This window comes from Brassica napus, chromosome C3, assembly GCF_020379485.1.
Source record: "Brassica napus cultivar Da-Ae chromosome C3, Da-Ae, whole genome shotgun sequence".
Lineage (NCBI taxonomy): Eukaryota > Viridiplantae > Streptophyta > Magnoliopsida > Brassicales > Brassicaceae > Brassica > Brassica napus.
The window spans coordinates 3,006,548-3,027,004 of NC_063446.1; the positions used below are offsets into that span (position 1 = coordinate 3,006,548).

Consider the following 20,457-nt stretch of genomic DNA (forward strand, 5'->3'; position numbering starts at 1 on the left):
AGCGTTTCTTTATAGTTTGTAGACACCCTGGAGAGCTATAGAGCGCGTCATCATATGCTGGCTGGACACTTCTCCCTCACTGTGCTTTCGTGTCTTGGGTATATTTTATGTCTCTGCTATTCTTCTCCTTTTTAATTCACATTTTCAGGACTCGATCGTTTTTTATATTGAACTTAATTTAATCTGAGTTAACACTCAGTCTTTTTGGTTAATGACATTTGATTTTCAGCGTACTTAAAAAACAAATATTTCAAATAAGGATGCATGTATCTATCACTTTTGGTAACTGTCTAGCGTAGTAAGTAATATCCACCAGTAGTGAGAAACTGGTTGAATATACATCCTCTTCTTTCGTTTGTTTCAGTAATATGATAAAAGGAATCAGATTTTTATTTTTTATTTTTTGACTGAAGGAAACAAATTATTTCGGAAATTTTTTGAAGAAAATGCAAAACAGTTCTCCATTTTCAAGGAAATGACTGGTTGGTTGTAGGTATTTTCTTTAACTTCTAAAGTTACAACCAACAAATTAGAAAATGACGGTAAAACTCCCATATTTTTTTTTAATGCTAAAAGAAAGGTAAAACTCCTACTATATATTAAGCAATTTATGAGCTGTAGAAAAATATACAACTACAACAGATAAAATTTTATTGCACAAAATTTAGAAGTAAATCTCAATCAATCACCCCCTAAAGAAATAGACAAGAGACGAGTGAAATGGTAGGCGAATGATAACAATGAACATCGGTTTTGTTAAATCATTCTTGTTCTCATTCGTTCTTTGTTCTCCCTCTCTCTATATCTCTAAAAATTTTTGGGTCGTGAATTTACTAAAATATGAGAGGTGCCACTTTTGTGGTTCTCCTCCACCTTAGTTTTTCCATCACTTGTTTAATATTTTTATTGAAACATTTTTCTAGTTTATCTTACAATTGTTTTTATTGATTTGTACCTAATATGTTTTTGGTTCACGTACGTTCTCATGCTGTATTTGCATGCATTTTTGCAATCACATTCCCGGCCCCTAACTTCTCTATTTATTATCTATTTTCATACGATCATATAGACCTACATATAATCACGAACGTTCAAATACATAAAAGAAAAAGAACTTACATAAACGACATATGTTATTTTCACTGACATGTATTATTTCATTCAATAATATAGATTTATCCCAAACCGATTGTGTTTATTTTTCATTTTTATTTATATATGCGAGTTTTTATGTACAGTACATCTTACTATAAAAAAGTAGACGCGTTCCATCATCGTGTAACACCTGACATAAATATAAATCACAGAATTTGTAACATCTCAATTAACTAGAATTTTCATATATCAGTGACTGTTATTGTCATATCTATTTTAAATCTCCACACATTAACTTTACATTATGTTATTTGTTTTTCAATGTATATCCATCGGGGGTTTTAATGGAAAATAGAAACTGAAGAATTTCACAAAAACAATGGAAATTCTAGCCTGGATTTTTGCTTACTTGCCCCCAAATAAATAAAAAGCAAAAAACAAAAATACCATCGGCTGATCAGACCTCAATAATTCAATTAACCTAGGTGACCCACGTTAATAAATGATGCTGGCGTATAAATCTGTATATGTTGCTACCACATAAAGGAATAATGACAAGCATGTGGGTGAAATTAAATCTCCCCGATCCTATCGTTTTCTGATTTACTCGGTCCAGGGAAGTCTTTTATTACGTACAAATGAAGCGGTCGAACGGAGTCTAAAATTTTAGAGGGTCTATATTTTTTTTGTTTTAATAATAGTTATAAATTTAGAATCATATATTTATAAAAAAGTCAGAATAACTATATTTTAGTTTAATCTTCGTATTTGTAACCTATAAATATAAATTAAACTTCTTTATTTTGTTTATATAACCAACTAAAATGCAATAAATTAGAAAATAATTAGTATTTATATCAATTATATATTGGAAAGTAAGAAATAGTTGTTGATGTGTGTTTGGATATTCAATGGTAGTATAGAAAGTTAGTATTTTAATTTTATTATGTTTAGGAAATAATTATCAATTAGTGATTATAAATAGGGAGAACAAGATATATTTTCTTCACCGTTTTTTAAATAAAAAATAGCAAACACAAAAAAGAAAACAATTAGCTTACAACTTCTGCCGACAAGCAAAAAAAAGAGTACCTTACCTATTAAAAGAGTATATTATAGCTTTATGTCTAACTATTATCCAGATTTTGTTACTTTATTATATTTATAGATTATAATTTCTGATTGTGGATAATAAACGTAAAAAAAACTGAAAAAAAGCTAGAAGAGTGGATAGAAGAATGATCAAATTTGATGATTTGATCAATAACTTTGCATTGAAAAATGCCAAATGATCAAGTTCAATGATTTGATAATTATTTTGTATTAAAAACTAGAAAATAGTGTTATTTAGATATAAAATAATTAAATTGATGTATTTATTTTATATTATAATGATACTTTGTTAAAATATCTAAATTATTTCAAATTATTAAAAATTGTCTTTTTTTTTCCGGAACAGGGTATGTATAAAGTTTGAAACGGCCCTGACTCCGTTCATACGAATCTAGTTTTACCACACACGCATACATTAATATAACTAAGTCAATAATGGATACGTATCTCTGGTTTGTTGAAGAATTGATATATTAATGTTCACCAGATATATACTACTACTTCCTAATGATCGCTCTATTGAACCTATATTAACTTGTCGGTATAACAGAAGCTTCTATGTATTTAGTATTATCATGAACATGGATTCATTACGATCGCTTGATGATTAAATGAATCAGTATTAATCAGGATAACATAAGTTTGTATGTATCAGTATTAATTATGAACATAGGCTTAGTGGAGATAAGCCAATATTACTCACTGTTCAGGCGAATGACTTGCATAAACTATTTAAATGATTGTACACTGTAAAGTTTTTTAACATTTGGCCAAATTGATCAACCGTTAACGAAAAAAAAAACTAATCAACATATCACTTACGTGTATTAGGCTATTAACTAAGGGTATGAATGGTGACCAAAGAACGACGAGGAATAATGCATTCTCTAACGTTCCTAAAAAAATTTACCTTTCATAAGGAATAATTTTTCTTTCTCATTCCCTGTCATTTCTTTTTTTGTAAAAAAATAAAAAATAAAATTATTCCTTGTTAAATATGGGATGAAACAACATTTTCTTTCATTTATGTAATTTTATTCCTCACCGTTCATTTCCTATTCGTTCTTCTTGTTCCCAGAATCGCTCTTTAAATAGTCTTAAGAATGGTGTGTTTCTAAAGAAATTCCAATCGTACATATGAGTACATATGAATAATAAAAAACCTTAGAAAAAAAAGAATTCTGAAATGTTAGAAACCTAATGTGTTGTAAATTTGCATGTATAAAGTACGTATTTTGCCGTGTACTACATTAGTATATCAGTGACCAAACAGTATATCTTGATAAAATTTACAAAACTAGCCGATGAAGTATACTCATTGGTGGACAAGTATTTATGTAACCATAAGTGATGTGTAGATGTCTAGATGACATTAATACAATCAAACAGACATCCCTTCTGCCTGGAGGATGTTCAAGAACACATTTAATACTTTGAAAATGTACATTGGTAATTATGAAATTTTGGTCAGATAAATTAATTAAGGAGTAATAAAAGGGAGAAGAAAGCTAATGTACGTTGGTAGTGACTAATGACTGAAGATCGATTCTACTCCTGAAACTCCTTTTTTGTCGTTTTCTATGTTTTCATCTTCTCAAAAGGATCAATCATGTAGACCCATTTCTCAGGTTCCTATATTTGATAACAACCTCTTATTGAAAACCACCTTTTTATGGAAGTATGTAAATATAAGAAAATAAAGATAAGTTGCAATTTCCCTACTACAATTGTCGAAAACAAGTAAACCAATACGTGTATTTGTAATCGGATTGAACTTCAAATAAAATAATTATTATTATATTTTTTGTTTCTTAAGAATCGATGTTTTAGCTAGGAAGTAAATAAAATGTGTTTCAAAAAGAAGGAAGTAAATAAAATGGCAGGCAAGAGTATTACAATTCTAAGAAATTTAAAGTGAATATCTCAATCATAAAATATTAATAGTTTAATATATTTTTAAAAATTATTTTAAGATTTCGGAAAAAATATCTTATGGGGTTTTATTTTAAAATTCATATATTCTCTTATATTTATATTATTTTATTTATGAGATAAAATGTTTGTGTTACAGATTTAGACTGCAAAACAATGTGAAATTTATATTTATTCATCCCTAACAATCAGTATTATTTTGTTGAAGTATTTTATATAAACCTTTATTTAGGATATCAAATGTATATCGTAAATAAATACCGGCAGATAAATATATTTAAAATATTCGAGGTATTTAAGTATAATTATTTATTTTTTTATTTTTTTTGTTAACCGTAGGGATCCGGCGACCGAGGTCAACCGACTAATCCCACGAGACCCGCAGCAGCCACGTAATTTCCTCCCCAGGAATTAGCAGGGAGGGCCCGGGTGGCCAACACGAGTCGAACCTGCGGGGAGAGTATTGGATTTTCTTCCTCAACTACTACTAGGCCAACCTCGTTGGTTAAGTATAATTATTCTTTTCACAAGTAAAGATGACTTTAAACAGATTTTTAGAGGTTTGCATGAAATAGCTGTTTATTAACTCCTAGTCTGTCATCTCAATCATATTGTATGTGCTTTTGATGTATTCATTCAGCCTTTGGCACGTCTCTTTTTTTGCATATATATGTTGTGTAATTAGGCGATGGTGTCCATGAATATGTTGATTTTCAGATGACATTTTGAGATAAAAAATTCAGATGATCTTTCTAATTCTTTTGTTTCCCATTGGATATCTAGCTCCGCTACTTTTCAAGTGTGTATCTTCAACCCCTTATGAACTTTTATGCACCTACCACTCCGCCATAATTTCATTTTATCCATATTTTCTGTTTTCAATATAAATAATTCGACCAAGAAAATAAATAGTATTTACCTATATATGGATAAAATGAAATATGGCTGAGTGTCACCCTCGAGTCAAATTTGGAAATGACTACACAGACACAGAGATATAATGACTCAAAGTTTGAAGGGCCCGATAAATTTTGGGCTCTATAGAATTTCATTAGAACTTGATACATATGTTTCAGACACAAAGAAATGTTGATCAAGTGGTCAGAAGATTCCACACGTACCCCTTAGTTATTGTCTTTTGGAAACACCTAGAACTAGAAACATCTGAACTCTAATTACATCACCTTTATGCTATATCTTTACAATTACCAGACAAACTTCCTAAGCTCCTTTTTCCGCTTAATATCTCGAGTGTTGAAGTCTACCTAAATCTTAACTTGAACAAATATCTGCAACAAAATGATAAAATTATGTTTTGATCAGTATCTATATTATTTGATAGCAATAATAATTTTGAAATTCATTACGTGTGTTACCGTTCTGGCTATTAATATGCATAATTGGCAGGACCTCGTTTCTTTCAAGTTTGGTATATGCTTATTGTCAAATAGAGAGCCCAACAAGTCATAATGGGTACATCACTTGACCTAAAGTATTGTCTATTGATAACATCAAAACCTCAGCTTCCACACAATAATTCTCAAATATTTAATTAAGTACTACACCAAAGACCTCAAAAAAGGCCCAACCTAAACAACACACATTCCTCCTTTTTTATCTTTGTGTACGAATTATTACGGCCTCAAAAAATAAATATAAAACCCAAACTAAGATGGCTAAACCCAAAATGATGTTTGATTTATAGTGTGGTCATTTGACTCTCAAGCCGAAAGTAAGCCAGTATCCAAACCCAAATTAAATAAACCAAATTTACATACTACCAAACTAAAATAAATAATCTAAAATGATAAAATACATACCAATTGGATAAGCCAAACGAAACAGTATTGCTCTTATTTATGTAGATTTCCATTGAATTAAACTAGACCAAACCAAAAGAAAATCATATCACATTCAATTTTAAACTAAAATGTCAATCTCTACTGAGAATAAACATATAATCCCATTGTATTTTATTTTATTTTCAAGATTTGAGAGAGAGAAAAAAAGAAAGTAAAAAAGAAAAGGATGATGAAAGTATAACCTTTAATATGCAGGAACTTTTGTCTTTCAAGTTTGGAATAAGCATCAGAGAAACAACTTTTCTCCCTTCTCAAAAGCACAACTATTTTCTTTTCCCCTACAAAAGAAGAGAAAGTTGGCACACGGATTGGTAGCAACACACGTGAGAGAATTTTTTCTTAAAACATCTTTTGATAAGTTTATAAGTTGTTCAGTCACATGCCATAAAAAGCCATACATGTTCAAGGCCACACCAAAAACTCATGAAAAGTAATCAATTAAAACATATTTCAGGTTGCTTCACTTAAAAGGATTCTCTTTCCTTTAGTGGGTTTTTCTTCAACTTCCAAGCTCACATATATGACATAAGCAGCAGACTTGCTGTATATTTAGGTTTCGTATAGAAAACGAGTCTAAGTAAAAGTAACTTGTTTTTGGTTTCATACCTAAGTATTGAAGAAAGATGAGTAGATAACGGAAACAGTAGTATTTTATAAGAGCATAGTGACGTTATCCTGAATAGTATTTTGTGAGTAAATATATTTAGATATTTATGGTTAGTCACATATATCATAGGATTTGGATCCATCATGAAGACGAATTTTATATTTCGATTCTTAATCTATTATAACCATACATATTGATAGTCTACTATACATGATGCTTTGTGCAAAGAGTTGAATTAAAAATCAAAATTAAACTATTTTGGTCGAGAGGCTTTAGAGCATGAGTAGTGGGAGTAATTCTCATGATCTCTCAACATAAAAATGGTTAAAAAAGTAGAAAATAATGAAAGAGAAAGAGGAAATCAAAGGTACGATTCTTGAGGAGGAGACTTCTCTTAATAATTCATGACAATTGTCATGTTGTGAGTGGTTACAAATTTATTGTGTTTAAAATTTAATTACGTTATTCAATGACATTAATAAAATAAGTCAAGAGGCTCTTGTTAGAGATGCATCCGATGTGGATGCTGCGCTACATTGAAATATTATAATACTCCATTTGTTTTTATATGTAAGTAGTTTTAGCAAAATAAGTTTGTTTCACAATATAAGATGTTTACACAATCCAAAGCAACTTTTACACAATTCAAAGCAGCTTTTACATTTATTACGTATGTTGTGACCAATCTAATAATTCATGTTTTTTTATTATTGGTTAAATTTATGTATTAAATGTTATTTTTTCAAAAGTAACAATTTTCTTAATATCATCACTTTTAACTAAAACTATTTACATATAAAAACAGAGGGAGTATATAATAATCACAAGTTCTGAACTATGATATGCTCATATGCTCACTTTATACTATGTTGTTGTTCTATCAGAGTTTATTTGAAGGCATAATTCCAGGGTAATTGAAGAGAGTTTTGAAACTTTTCCATGTTTTGGTTAAAAAGCATATTTGAAACTAATTAATACTAGCTATATATATAGATCAAGAATATTAATAAAAGTTTCTTTATGCAAGGATGCAACTTTGAGTTTGACAAAGTGTAGCTTCAAAATGAAGAAACTGAGATCATTTCGATAGGATAAAAGCAAAACCTATCTCATCCTTAAATATAGAAAATAAATTATAGTCAGCTCCGATATCGATTATGAGTGATGACTTTGAATTTTCAGTATATTTATTTTATTTGTCAAGAAAAATGCATTATTCGATTCTAGAAACTAAAATGTTTTAATCCTTGCAGTTTTTCTTTTCTTGTTCCAAACAGTTAAAACTCAAATCATGTACTTTCTTCAATCCATTTATTTCCAACGGGGACGTGAAAATATAAAATCTCTTTCAAATTAGAATAGCGGTTTCTATATATATATATAACCATATAGATGTTACTAGCATACTTGGGTAGGCGTTATACTAAATTGGATCGGTCATAAATGGCATATGATTGCTGCTTGTACGTGTTTTATGCAGGGTTTATGAATCATTACATATTTTTTATTATTTTGCCTGAATCTCGAACCAAGCACGAAACTTTCCAAACAACTGGGCGGGCAATTAATTTTATACGACCATCATCACGCGTTTGACAAGTGAGTAAATTAATACTCCATATATCAATTTCTGAAAATAAGATTTTTTTTAAAAAAAATTATGCTATAAAAAAAATTTGTATACTTTTAAAGTATTTTTGTAAATTTTTTAAAAAAATATTAATTATGAATATTTGAATTGATTAACTGTAATTGGTTGATAGTTATTAAAAATGTAGAGTAAAAATAAAATAATAAATTTAATATGAACATTCGTTGTATTCTTAACAAACGTGAATACTCTAAAAACCCTATTTTTTAGAAACAGAAAAATTATACTTTACAATATATATTTTTTCCGTGAATGTATTGTTTATATAACTATGAAAGTTACATTGTTTATATAACTATGAAAGTTCTAGTAACTCGCTTTTTCGCTAAAACAATATAAGAGTTTCTATATAGTATTCAAATATTTTTTCAAGGACTAAATGTTGGCATGTATGATAGATTTCCTATCTAGAAATAGTTCATTTTTCATCGTATAGGTGATAAATATTACTTATAAAGCGAAGGGGAGAAACGTAAAGAAAAGAGAGATTGGATCTTCAACTATTAGAAAACTGAGTCTAGGACGAAACCAGATGCATGGAACATCTAGTTCAAGTAACTTGTAAGTATATTTGGGATTCAAAACCATTTAGTTATAGTTGCAACCTTTGACGTTTCTCACTTTCTCTCCTACATCCTTCTCTCCTACATCCCCACGCAAACTCCGTTGACGCTCTCACACGAATTTTCATATCACACATTTATTATTATACGGTAACGCCTAAACTAAATAGAAAAAATGTAATATCACAAAGTGAAATTCTTAATAACATGGTAAGAGAAAAAAAAACGAGAGCCGCAAAATTACTTACGAAATCCTAATTTGATTTTTCATTATGTAGACCATTGATGACCAAGTCGCAAGTGGAGTGCGTGTGCTCGCCTTTTTTTTGGTTGTAGGAACCCTCCTATATATATTTTCCCTATACTCCAACTTATTTTTTCAATAACATATATAAAAGTAAAAATATAGGAGGACAAGCAATACTAAAAAAAATATTTTATAAAACGTTTGAAAGCAATCATTTTGAATAAATTGAAACAAATTTGCGAATAAAATAGATTTATTATTGGGCATTTTGTCAATTTTGAAAGGGACCATTCATTGAATGTGATTAGAAAATTTGAGACAAAGAAGATTTGGGAAAATCAGGAGAGAGGGAGAGATGATAAGTGGTTTGGTTGCATTGCATTTTGTGTCTCCAATACTTCAGTCTGATGTGTTTGGCTGTCGTTTTGGAATCATATTTATCATAGTACCGGTCATCACTCATGTTTAAATCTATACTGCATGTTATTTACAGCGAACAAAAAACATATATGTAAATTTATTTAATTATTGATAAGCCTTTCTAAATGGTAGATACTTGAGACGTTGAGATCTGTTTTGCCATTTTTGTTTAACTTCATTCGAAAATAATAAACCATTCTAGAATTGAGTTTATATCCATTATAACTATAGTATAAATGAAGTTCAAAAAAGCAATAATATAAATTGCTAACCAATACCGATTTATTTGATATATACTATCGTTTCGAATTTAGAGATCAAAACTATAAGATTATCAACAATGGGTCTGATGGATAAATTAACAGCTTAAACCAATGTAAGGTAAGTGTTGAATTGAAAAAAATCATATGTAGATTCACAAGTATTGAATCCTTTCAACTAGTTAAAAGCAAATAAATTGGACTACACGCTTACACATTTTTTTATTATTATTGGTTATCTAGTTTTTGTTCTTTTTGTTTTCACCCAATAATTTAAATAATTATTTTATCGTAAAACATATTCTTAGAAAATAAAAACTATACCAGAATTTAACATTTTTAATGATCTATTAATAGAGACTGGTTTTATTTCATTTGGATATAGAATAAAAATATCAATTTTTTTTATAATTTATATTTTTATTAATATTAATTTTCTGAATTTAGTTATGTCATTGTATATTTGCTATAAAAATATTATTTTAATATCATTTTCTGAAAATAGTAAAGAATATAAATAAAAATAAAATAAAATATATTTAAACTATGTCATTTTTAATTATTTACTTTAATTACAATCAATTTTTGAATTAATATGTGGCTATTAAGTTATATAAATAAGAAATATAAATAAGAACATAAATTAGGGTGTTGAATTGTTTTACATAAAACCATTGCAGAAATAAAATTTGTATAAGTATTGAATTAATAGGTGGAAGAAAAAGAAGATGATGTGAATTGTGAAAATTGTAAATTAGGGTGTTGAATTCGTATAGCCATAGTACATGGTCTAATACGAGAATCAACTGTTGAATGAAACCAAGAACAGCACATGAAAATATATATTAAAAAAACAACAACATATAAAACAGGTAGAAAATGCTATGTACATATAAATACCTTATTATCCTGTCTCATATTTATATTAGATCGTCGAAAACGACTGGTGGTACAAAGCTATATATGTTATTCTATTCAAGTAAAACTAAAAGAGTGGAAGTTATCGTTTTAAGTTTTAATATAACAGCGACGATGGTATCTTTAATAACCATGTTTTGTGTTAGGCCTTGGTCTCAATAAAGAGGTAACTTGTAGTGGCAATAGTGAATATTATTATACCGACAATAACGTCACGCCTTTGTTATTTTAAAGATAACGTATATTTGGACGAAATCGATCATTTATCTTATTTAATTATAAAGAACAATGTCATGTGATCTAGCAAACAGGAAGGTTGACAACGGGATTGGAGGAACTTACAGCACACTGTCAGCTTCACGGACCCCTTGACATTGATTTTATTTTATTTATCTATATTAATATGAATTAGTTTTAATTATAAACCGCATTTGTAATAGTTATTTTGTTGCCGGTCCTTGATTTCTATCTAACGTACTTTCTACATATATATTATACATGGATATTGTTGTCTCACGTCTGTATGTATGCAGCGCAGGGTCCATACACCAATAATTTATCAAATTGGTGTTCCAATTTATATGCATACGTGTATATTTTGTTCTTTCAATTTGTAAGAAACCATTGACTTGTCTGGGGTATTTCATATGGTTATCAAATACCAGGAGTTCCGTAATTTCTTCTTTCGGTGGTGGTCTGAGTTGTCAATATTAAATAATAAGATTGATGTCTATCATTTGGCCAAGCGGTATATATGCTTTGCTAGTATTCAATTATGTAAAACTTTTTTTAAGACTAGACAGGATAGATCATATATTTCAATATACTGATAAATAAGAGCAACCACTTCGTAAAAATGGACTAACTAAATATATCAAAGTAATCCATAATCATTTATATTTTATATACATGATAATTATATAGAAAAACGTATATTATATATTTCGATGGACGAAAAGGAGAAATAATTGCCTTAGCGAAGAACATTAACCACAAATTCCAATCTCCACAACACGATAAAAACACATATATTAGTGACAATGGATTGCGTTAAGATATCCATATAAATTTGATATACATATATATATGTATATATGTATGTCGTCCATTATTACAGGTTTTTTAAGATATACCAAATCAGCCTAAGTAAGAACGCATCAGCTTATCTTCATTCTGCAAAGGGAACATCGGAAACAAATAGTCTATGCATGTTCGTGAATTAGGATGATGACGAATATCTAAAAATATACTGTGATTTACGTTACATTGTTATCTAGAGAAAGCATGCCAGCGAAAATTATGAATTTTCTAGGATATATATGGCATTTTTATCATCAGATATGACATGTTATAGAGTATGTTATATAATATATGATTGTAACTAAAATATTTGGATGAATATTGTTGGACTTGTATGTAACGTGTTGAACATTGTATAAAACATTATCGTAGTTCCAGAAGCCTTTGCCCAAAGTACTTTCATCGTAAAATATTAGTGGAATCTGTTATAATTTAGAATCTCAAAAGGGCTATGTATACGTGAAACCCAGAGGGCAATCTCTGGTTGTCAGCGTGACATAAGCTGACCTCATTATCGACTGGCCTGAACGGACCTGCCTTCGCAATTTAAAACCTTCTCGGACTCTCTCAAGCCGAAAGCACGCAATGAGGATGGTGCCCTTGCAGTGGCGGAGATATAAACAATTGCTATAGGGGGTCGTGAAAAACAAGTTTGATACATTTTACGCAAAAAAACAAGTTTGATAAATAAACTTATACTAGTATACAACCATAGATGGGAAAAACAAGAAGATAATGGGTGCATTTAAAATATTGAACACAAATTAATTTGATCTTGATATTTCACCAAATTTAAAGAAATTTAAACAAAATATAAAATATAGATTAATTTCATAGGGGCCTTCATTACCCTCGCCGCTGTGGCCTTGGATAGTACAACACCAAAAAGAATACGTCGTTCAAACCTAACCTAACAAGCAAATTAGAGAATTAATGGGCGACTTAATTAGGTTGGTTGATGTCTGACGTAAAAAATTATCACGTCCCCCCGTTACTTTGTTTGAGTGGATGATTACGCTATAATTTCTTAAAACGAATTAAAAATGGAGTTGTTGTTTTAATAAAGTAGTCCTTTTCAATTTGCATATACAATGATTTCTAGTAAAAAAATATGTTTGAAGAGTTTTCACTTTACAGATGAAAAGATACAAAAAGGTGAGGAGGTAGATACCGACTAGAAATAATAATAATTGAGAGACAAGAAAAATATAGTAATGAATATTAAAAAGAAAATATAGATTTTATGAAAATGCCGTCAAAAAGAGGAAGCAGGTTGAGTATGGTTTACGCCAGAAATAATAATAAAGAAAAGGAGTTGTTCGTATCGTCTTCTACCTTATAAAAACACACCATCCTTGTTTCCCTCTACCTACACCGCACTCTCTCTTCTTTTTCCTGTCTCTCTCCTCTGTTTGTATCCATGGATAAGACTAATCTCGCTAAGAATGGTGTTTTGAGACTGCCACCTGGTTTCAGGTTTCATCCTACTGATGAGGAGCTTGTAGTTCAGTATCTCAAGAGAAAAGTCTTTTCTTCTCCATTACCAGCTTCCATCATCCCTGATGTCGATGTTTGCAGAGCTGATCCTTGGGACTTACCTGGTTGGTTTTCTGCTATAACTCATTAATTAGTTTCCACTTATTTCTCGAACCAGCGACCTTAAACTTATGCAAGACCGGTTACGAGCACAACCGGATAAAACATTCACAGCCTCTAAATTTGTAAAGACCTATTATACATATGTTTAATGGTCTTCAAATTATCAAAATATTTGATTAAGATTAACATAAGTATATTTACAGCTTTTCAAATCTCAACTCAAAGCTTAAGACTTATGAAACCCTCTTTCTATTTTTTCTATATGCAGGCAACTTAGAAAAGGAGAGGTACTTCTTCAGCACAAGGGAAGCCAAGTACCCAAATGGGAACCGGTCCAATAGGGCAGCTGAGTCCGGTTATTGGAAAGCTACTGGTATTGATAAACGGGTTGTGACCTCTAGAGGAAACCAAATCGTTGGTTTAAAGAAAACTCTTGTCTTCTACAGAGGCAAGCCACCTCATGGCTCAAGAACCGATTGGATCATGCACGAATATCGGCTCTCTTCCTCTCCTCCGGTACAAATTTCTTTCTTTCAATTTCCCGGTTTATTCTCCGGTTATCTCCACACCATGTCGTTTCACCAAACTTATAAGTTATAATTCCCTTTTCTCTGCAGAGTTCTATAGGCCCCACTCAGAACTGGGTTCTTTGTCGTATCTTCCTTAAGAAGAGAGCCGGTGACAAGAACGAAGACGAGGGAGATAGCCGGAATCTTAGATATAATAATGACCAACTTGAAATAATTACAACAAACCAAACCGAAGATAAAACCAAACCAATCTTCTTCGACTTCATGAGAAAAGAAAGGACTACGGATTTGAACCTTTTGCCGAGCTCTCCTTCTTCCGGTCACGCTTCGAGTGGAGTCACGATGGAGATCTTCTCTTCTGATGAAGAGACCAGTAGTTGCAATAGTTTAAGAAGAAATCTTTAATTTAGTTTTAATGTTGACTATCTTATATAATAATTTTATATTAATACGACTCTCCTTTGGTATTTTCCATGTTACTTGAAAACGAATCTGTTTCTTGAACTAGTTGAATTTTATCAAAGTAACTAACCACCTTATTCAAGAACAATGCATTAACTTCATTCCCAACTAACATTTCAATTCTTCTCCCAGCGCGGTCCACTTATTGCAATAAATATATGTTTGCAAGTCATTGCACGTATGCACTTTACTTGGAGATTCTACCACAAACTGAAAATATATTTTCATTTTGGAAATAAGGAAAAAGAAGAAGACGCGATAGCTTATTTTACACGTTGGTTTGTTTTTACATTTTTTGCTCCATGAATGACAATCTCATGCCGAAAAGTAATTCAAGTAAAACTATAGCAATCCCCTATATATTATTTGAGAAGCATTACAACTTTTTTTTGTAGCCACATGTCATCACTAAGATGATTCTTAGAATCATTAGAGAAATATGTTGGTCAATCTAATTATATAATAAGGTTTTTATTAAACTAACAATAAATTCATCATTAATGTACTTTATAATTTCCTTAAATAAAATTTACGGAATTGCCTAATGTGACTAAAGTATATATGACAATTAATGATTTTGAATAATAAAGATTTGATAAAAAAAATAGTGTATCTTCTATCATATTTGTTTAATTTTAAATCATTAAATAAATTAAACAACCACAATAACCATATAATAAAAATTTAGATTTTTTATGTATATGTTATATTTTGAATTTTTACAAACGGCTATAAATTACTAAAACTGTTAAGAGTCTCACATTCAAATTTTATGATCCATGATTTAAAAATTTTGTTATGACAAAATACAAATGATTACAAAAATTATATAAGTAAAAAGTCTAATTTAATTAATTATTAAGATTAATATATATATATATATATATATATATCATTTTAAATTAAACTATAAACCATATAAAATATAATATTTTAGTTTCAAAATTTACTTTGAACAATTTTTTTGATAAAAGTTTTGAACGATCATTGACAACTTATTTTTTTTTAAATTATAAATTACTAAAACTATTAATCCCACAATGAAAATTTTGTTATCAGTATTTTAATTTTTTTTTACAAAAGATATAAATGATCAAAAAAATTATATGAGTAGAAATCATCATTTAATAGACATTAATATTAAAAATATACTAAAATATATTATCTATGTTAGTATCATTTAAATTTAATTACATATCCTATCAAATATAAAAAAAAAAATTTTGGATTAATAAAATTGATTTATATGTTTGCACCAATTTAATTATATATTTAATAGTTACTGAACTTTAATTATTTAATATATATTAATTATTTCATAATATGTAAAAATATTTAATACATAAAATAATTTATATATATAATGTTGATTCCGCGCAAGGCGCGGATCTTAACCTAGTCTCGTTATTATTAATGAAAAGGTATTAGCGTTAGTATTAGGAAAGTGGAAATTATTACGGTTGAAATTTATTTACTCTCTTTTGTCAAAAAAAAAAATAAATTATTTACTCTCTGCACGTGACCGTGAAACTATTGATATTTGTTTAGAGCATCTCCGATGTATACTTCTATATTTTCCCCTAAAATAGAGATATCTATTATAGATGTTAAAATGCTCCAATGTATGTCTTTATAATAGAGTTCCTCTATTTTAGAGAAAAATATAGAGGAAAGTTATTTTTTGCCTCTATTTTTAGAGGTAGAAATATCATATCTATATATTTTCTCCTATAAATAGAGAAACTCTATTATAAAGGCATATATTGAAACATTTTTACCTCTATAATAGAATTTCTCTATTTTAGGGAAAAATATAGAGATAGAAATAGGGGTGGGTTAGAGATGGTCTTAGGTGTATTTTTATTGATTGACGGCATTCGGTGTATTTATGCAGTGGAGTCACTGAGTGAGTGTATATGATTACATATATGCATGGAGGATTACAACTAAAAAGGGTAACAATGGCATGGAGAGGCTTGTCAAAGAGAGCTTTTTGTCAAAAGTGTCGAAACCGTAATTAGAGTGTCATGAGTATTTATCACTTTAATGTCAAAAAGGTCATAATTATTCGGTGGAAACGACACAATCGTAGATTTTTACTCATTCCAAATTGAGATCCTAAGAAGAAGAAAAAAACATTCGTTGTTTACAATGATGTGATTTGATTTCAAATAAGGTCCCCACTTATTGAAATTCTTTAACTTAGATTTAATCTTCTGTAACATTAAGATTTAACCATTCCGGAATTCTTTATATATATTAAAGGAAAAACATTTTTAAAATTTACTTAAAAAATTTATTGGCAAGAAATGTGGTGTGGTGACATGGCTTCACGAGAAGCTTTTATTTAAGAAAACGTTTAGGTGTCACGCAGAGAACGTTTCTCACCAAAACTGTGGATTCAATGCGTTCACACCAACATTCCTTTAAAAAAACTTCATACCATCTATACTTTTCTCAACGAACACTTTTACGTGATAAATCTTCAGCTTCAAGTTCGATTAGTTGATTTATCAATTCTCTCAACATAATCATAGCATCAATTAATATTCCTTATTTCTCTGTACGTTTCTGTTAAAAACGCTAACCCATCTGATATATCGCTATTAATTCGACAGATCCGTAGAGACGATAAAGCGATGAAACTTTAGTACGATGCCAAGTGTTAATGAAAAAAACATTTTCTCCATACCTGCTTTCATGCATTTAGCAGAGCACTCACGTTCTTGAGAACCGCCACTCATTGCTGAAAGAGGACGTTGAAAATCTATTTCTAGATAAATGTGTCGTATTCGGTTTTGTTATTGCTCGATGAGGTGATCTCTGTTTCGAAGAGACCGAATCAGTGTAAATCATCTCGGCTTAGTGTATTAGTCTTTTCGAGCAAGCAATATAAGCATGTGAGTGTCACCACCTTCGCCGCCATGAGAGTTCTGCATTAGACGACTTGAAGATGAGAAGAAACTTACAGGAACGAACCACCAGCAAGTCTCACGTGCTGGTCGCATCTGGAACAACATTTACAATTTAGAGGTCAAATAACTTTCAATTTCTTTTATTATGCAACTATGTTTTCGGAATTTAAATGAGCTATGCTTTTTTTATTTCACATAGTTATTGTTTTGCTTATAATATGTTATTGATCCACTTTTTCCGATTTTATGTGTTAAACCCCTAAGTCCATAACTACTACAACGTGATAGACGAAATATAAAAAATATATTTTCCAAAGCTTCTTCTCAAATTTGCAATCATCTTATATTAAAATTTAATATTAGTAAACTCATTATAAAAATCTCTGGCTTCACCCCTGATGATAATCATACCTTTAGTTCTATCTAACTATCGTTTAAAGTATATCTTATGTTATACATAATCATAATATATAATTTCAACATTAATATAGATATTTTATCCCGCGCAAAGCATGAATTACTATTGTTATGTATTTTACTGTGTACAAGTAGTTCATTTAATGTAAGGTCTATTAAGTTCAGGATTATTATAAGTTTCAAATTTAAAATTAATTGGCCATAAGTGCATTACACTATTTTTTAGATTAGTTAATTATTTTTTTAACTACCAACGTGAAATTTTTATTTTTTATTAACACTTTATATCACGTTAATTATAGAAATAATATTAATGGAGTGATCCAACATCGGAAAGTTATGATACCATGTTAAATTTAAATTTATTATAAATTTTGCATTTAAAATTAAAAATGAATTGAAATTTTTGTTTAATATATTAGTCAAAATTTCTGTAACTACTAATGTAAAACTTTAATTCAGTGATGAGGCAAGTAGGGCTATGAATAATTGTGATACATACTTTATTTACTAAATAACCTTATTGTTTTTGGCTCCATAACTCAACGTACGTATATCGATCAGCGTGACATTTGGCTCCACAATTCAACAAACCGTGTGCCAAAAAACTTGGTGCATTGTTTTGTGTGTTTAAAAAATATTTGAGCGTTTGACCAAAAAAAAAAAAAAAAAATTGAGCATATTGAATCCTACTTCACTTTCATATTAAATTATGTTTTAAATAATTTATTTCTATTCAATTATATATTTAATTCAAAATAAAAATATATTAAAAGATATATTATATTAATCTTTTTGTTACATCTTGTACTATTTAATAACATATTTGTTTTAAAAAAAAACTGTTTTGGAAAAACCAGTATAGAGTGATTTGTTGTAAACGAGAGAAAGTTTAGTACTTTTTTGTTAACATCGACTATTCAATCTTCTTGAAATTGTATTACTAGGACATATATAAAAAAGATAGAAACTCAAGATTATATATATTTTAAGTTCAAAAAGAAAAAGATTATATATATTTTTGATGATTATTTTCTTAACAAAAAGGAGAAACAATCCCTGTCGTCATAGGATTCTAACATGGAAGGACTACAAGGAAAGTTTACGCAGGAATAGATTCAAACAAAAAAAGTAGATAGAAAGTTATAACTAAATTTATGAGCAAAAGGAAGAAACACGCATAAGTAAGAGCTTCAAAGAATCAAAAATAAGAACAAGATTCCGCGAGGATAATATATTCGAAGAGTATCAAATCTCTCTCTATCTATCTAAGATTCCATTCCAATCTTCAAACCTACTCCAAACTGAAAAAAAAAACATTCTATGTGAGTTACTGAGTTGTGTGTTCGACAGCATATGTTAATGTTGTCTCCATCCAATTACTATGCCTTACGTAACTGAATTGGAAAGTTAGGTAACGGTCTGGTAAGTGTCCGACCTAGCTAGTGAGACACAAAACCTACCAAAGAAAACTGCGCAATTTTTTTTTTCAACTACGCAATTATATATTCGAATTAATGAAACAACCAAGTTAAAGGAAAGATACATTTATTAAGTCTTACATTCATCTCCACTATTTTTATTTCATATAAACCGATATTGTTTTTAAGACATAAATCTTTAAGAAAATATATTAAATTACCCCAATAACTAGGTTTTCAAGTAAACAAACATGGCCAGGTTACCCCAATAATATCTTAAATTTGCTAATTCACACGACTCGCATATTCGATATTAGTGGTGGTAAGCATATAGTTGCGAGTTCTTGTACTTGCAAGCAATCTTAATCATCTTACTGACTATCGATTGAGTCCAGGGGCGGATGCTGAAATCTTTCTGGTTGGGGGCACAATACAAAAAATTCCCAAAAAAGTACACAACCGGAGGCACTTTACCCTTCTGTTGACTAAAACTAAGAACATATGATCAAATTTACTTAAAACTATATATGAAAAACCAGAAAATAGTAGGGCGTATCATAAAGCCTCGGTCCTCCCCTGATTGAGTCATATTTATCAGTAACTTTTTTATAATGTTATGATATTTTAAGGATGGTTTTCATGTACCGTATGCCACAAGGAAACGTAGAGAATATTTTTCCCGACCCATAGAGAAAATATAGGTCGTACGCCATTATTGCTATTCGATAGTTGATAGTGGATTTGTTCAAATATTTTTGTTCGGTTTTCCCCACAAGTTACTTCTTTGACTCGGATTATGCGTAGTGATAATATATATTGGATTTGGCCCGCATTTTACACCGAATTTTGCAATATAATACTCTTTCATAACAAATACGATTCAACAATTAAACATTGTAAATTAAAAAGAGAATAAGTTTCATAAGAAAATAAAATAATAATAAGAGAATAAACATGTGTGGCGTAACGTATATATATACTCTAAGTGATATGAAATATATATATATATATATATATATATATATATATATATTCTAACTTGTTGTTATATCAAAATCATAGGGTATAAACAGTAACGGTAAAATCTGTCAAAAAATAATTATATTATTTCGCTAGAGTTCTATTTTTATTATATTAGAACAACATATATATAGAGAAAAAAGAACGTTGTATTAATAATTCTGTTAGCAAAACAATTATTTCTATAGCTAACATAACATTATTTTTCTATGAAAAATTCCATTGAATGGCTATGAAATTTTAATGATTTTATTTGGACAAAATAAAAAGAAATTCTACCATATGGAAAAAGTGATATCTCTTTCTTGAAGGACATAATCTTTTTAGTTAACTGGTTAGTGGTTG

General features: G+C 29.4%; 1 protein-coding gene across 1 annotated transcript; it reads left to right on the forward strand.

Annotated features, from left to right (window-relative positions):
- Nucleotides 1-12,998: 12,998 nt before the first annotated feature.
- LOC106431895 (NAC domain-containing protein 83) lies at nucleotides 12,999-14,344 on the forward strand. Its single transcript, XM_013872732.3, has 3 exons — nucleotides 12,999-13,349; nucleotides 13,616-13,863; nucleotides 13,965-14,344. Exons 1-3 carry the CDS (start codon nucleotides 13,169-13,171, stop codon nucleotides 14,280-14,282), a joined length of 747 nt encoding a protein of 248 aa, XP_013728186.2. The 5' UTR covers nucleotides 12,999-13,168; the 3' UTR covers nucleotides 14,283-14,344.
- The last annotated feature ends 6,113 nt before the right edge of the window (nucleotides 14,345-20,457 follow it).

Bases quoted from the DNA above. Each gene is read 5' to 3' on its own strand.
- LOC106431895 (XM_013872732.3), top strand. From the start codon at position 13,169: ATGGATAAGACTAATCTCGCTAAGAATGGTGTTTTGAGACTGCCACCT. The intron at 13,350-13,615 runs GTTGGTTTTCTG...TTCTATATGCAG, and splicing joins TGATCCTTGGGACTTACCTG to GCAACTTAGAAAAGGAGAGG. The intron at 13,864-13,964 runs GTACAAATTTCT...TTTTCTCTGCAG, and splicing joins GGCTCTCTTCCTCTCCTCCG to AGTTCTATAGGCCCCACTCA.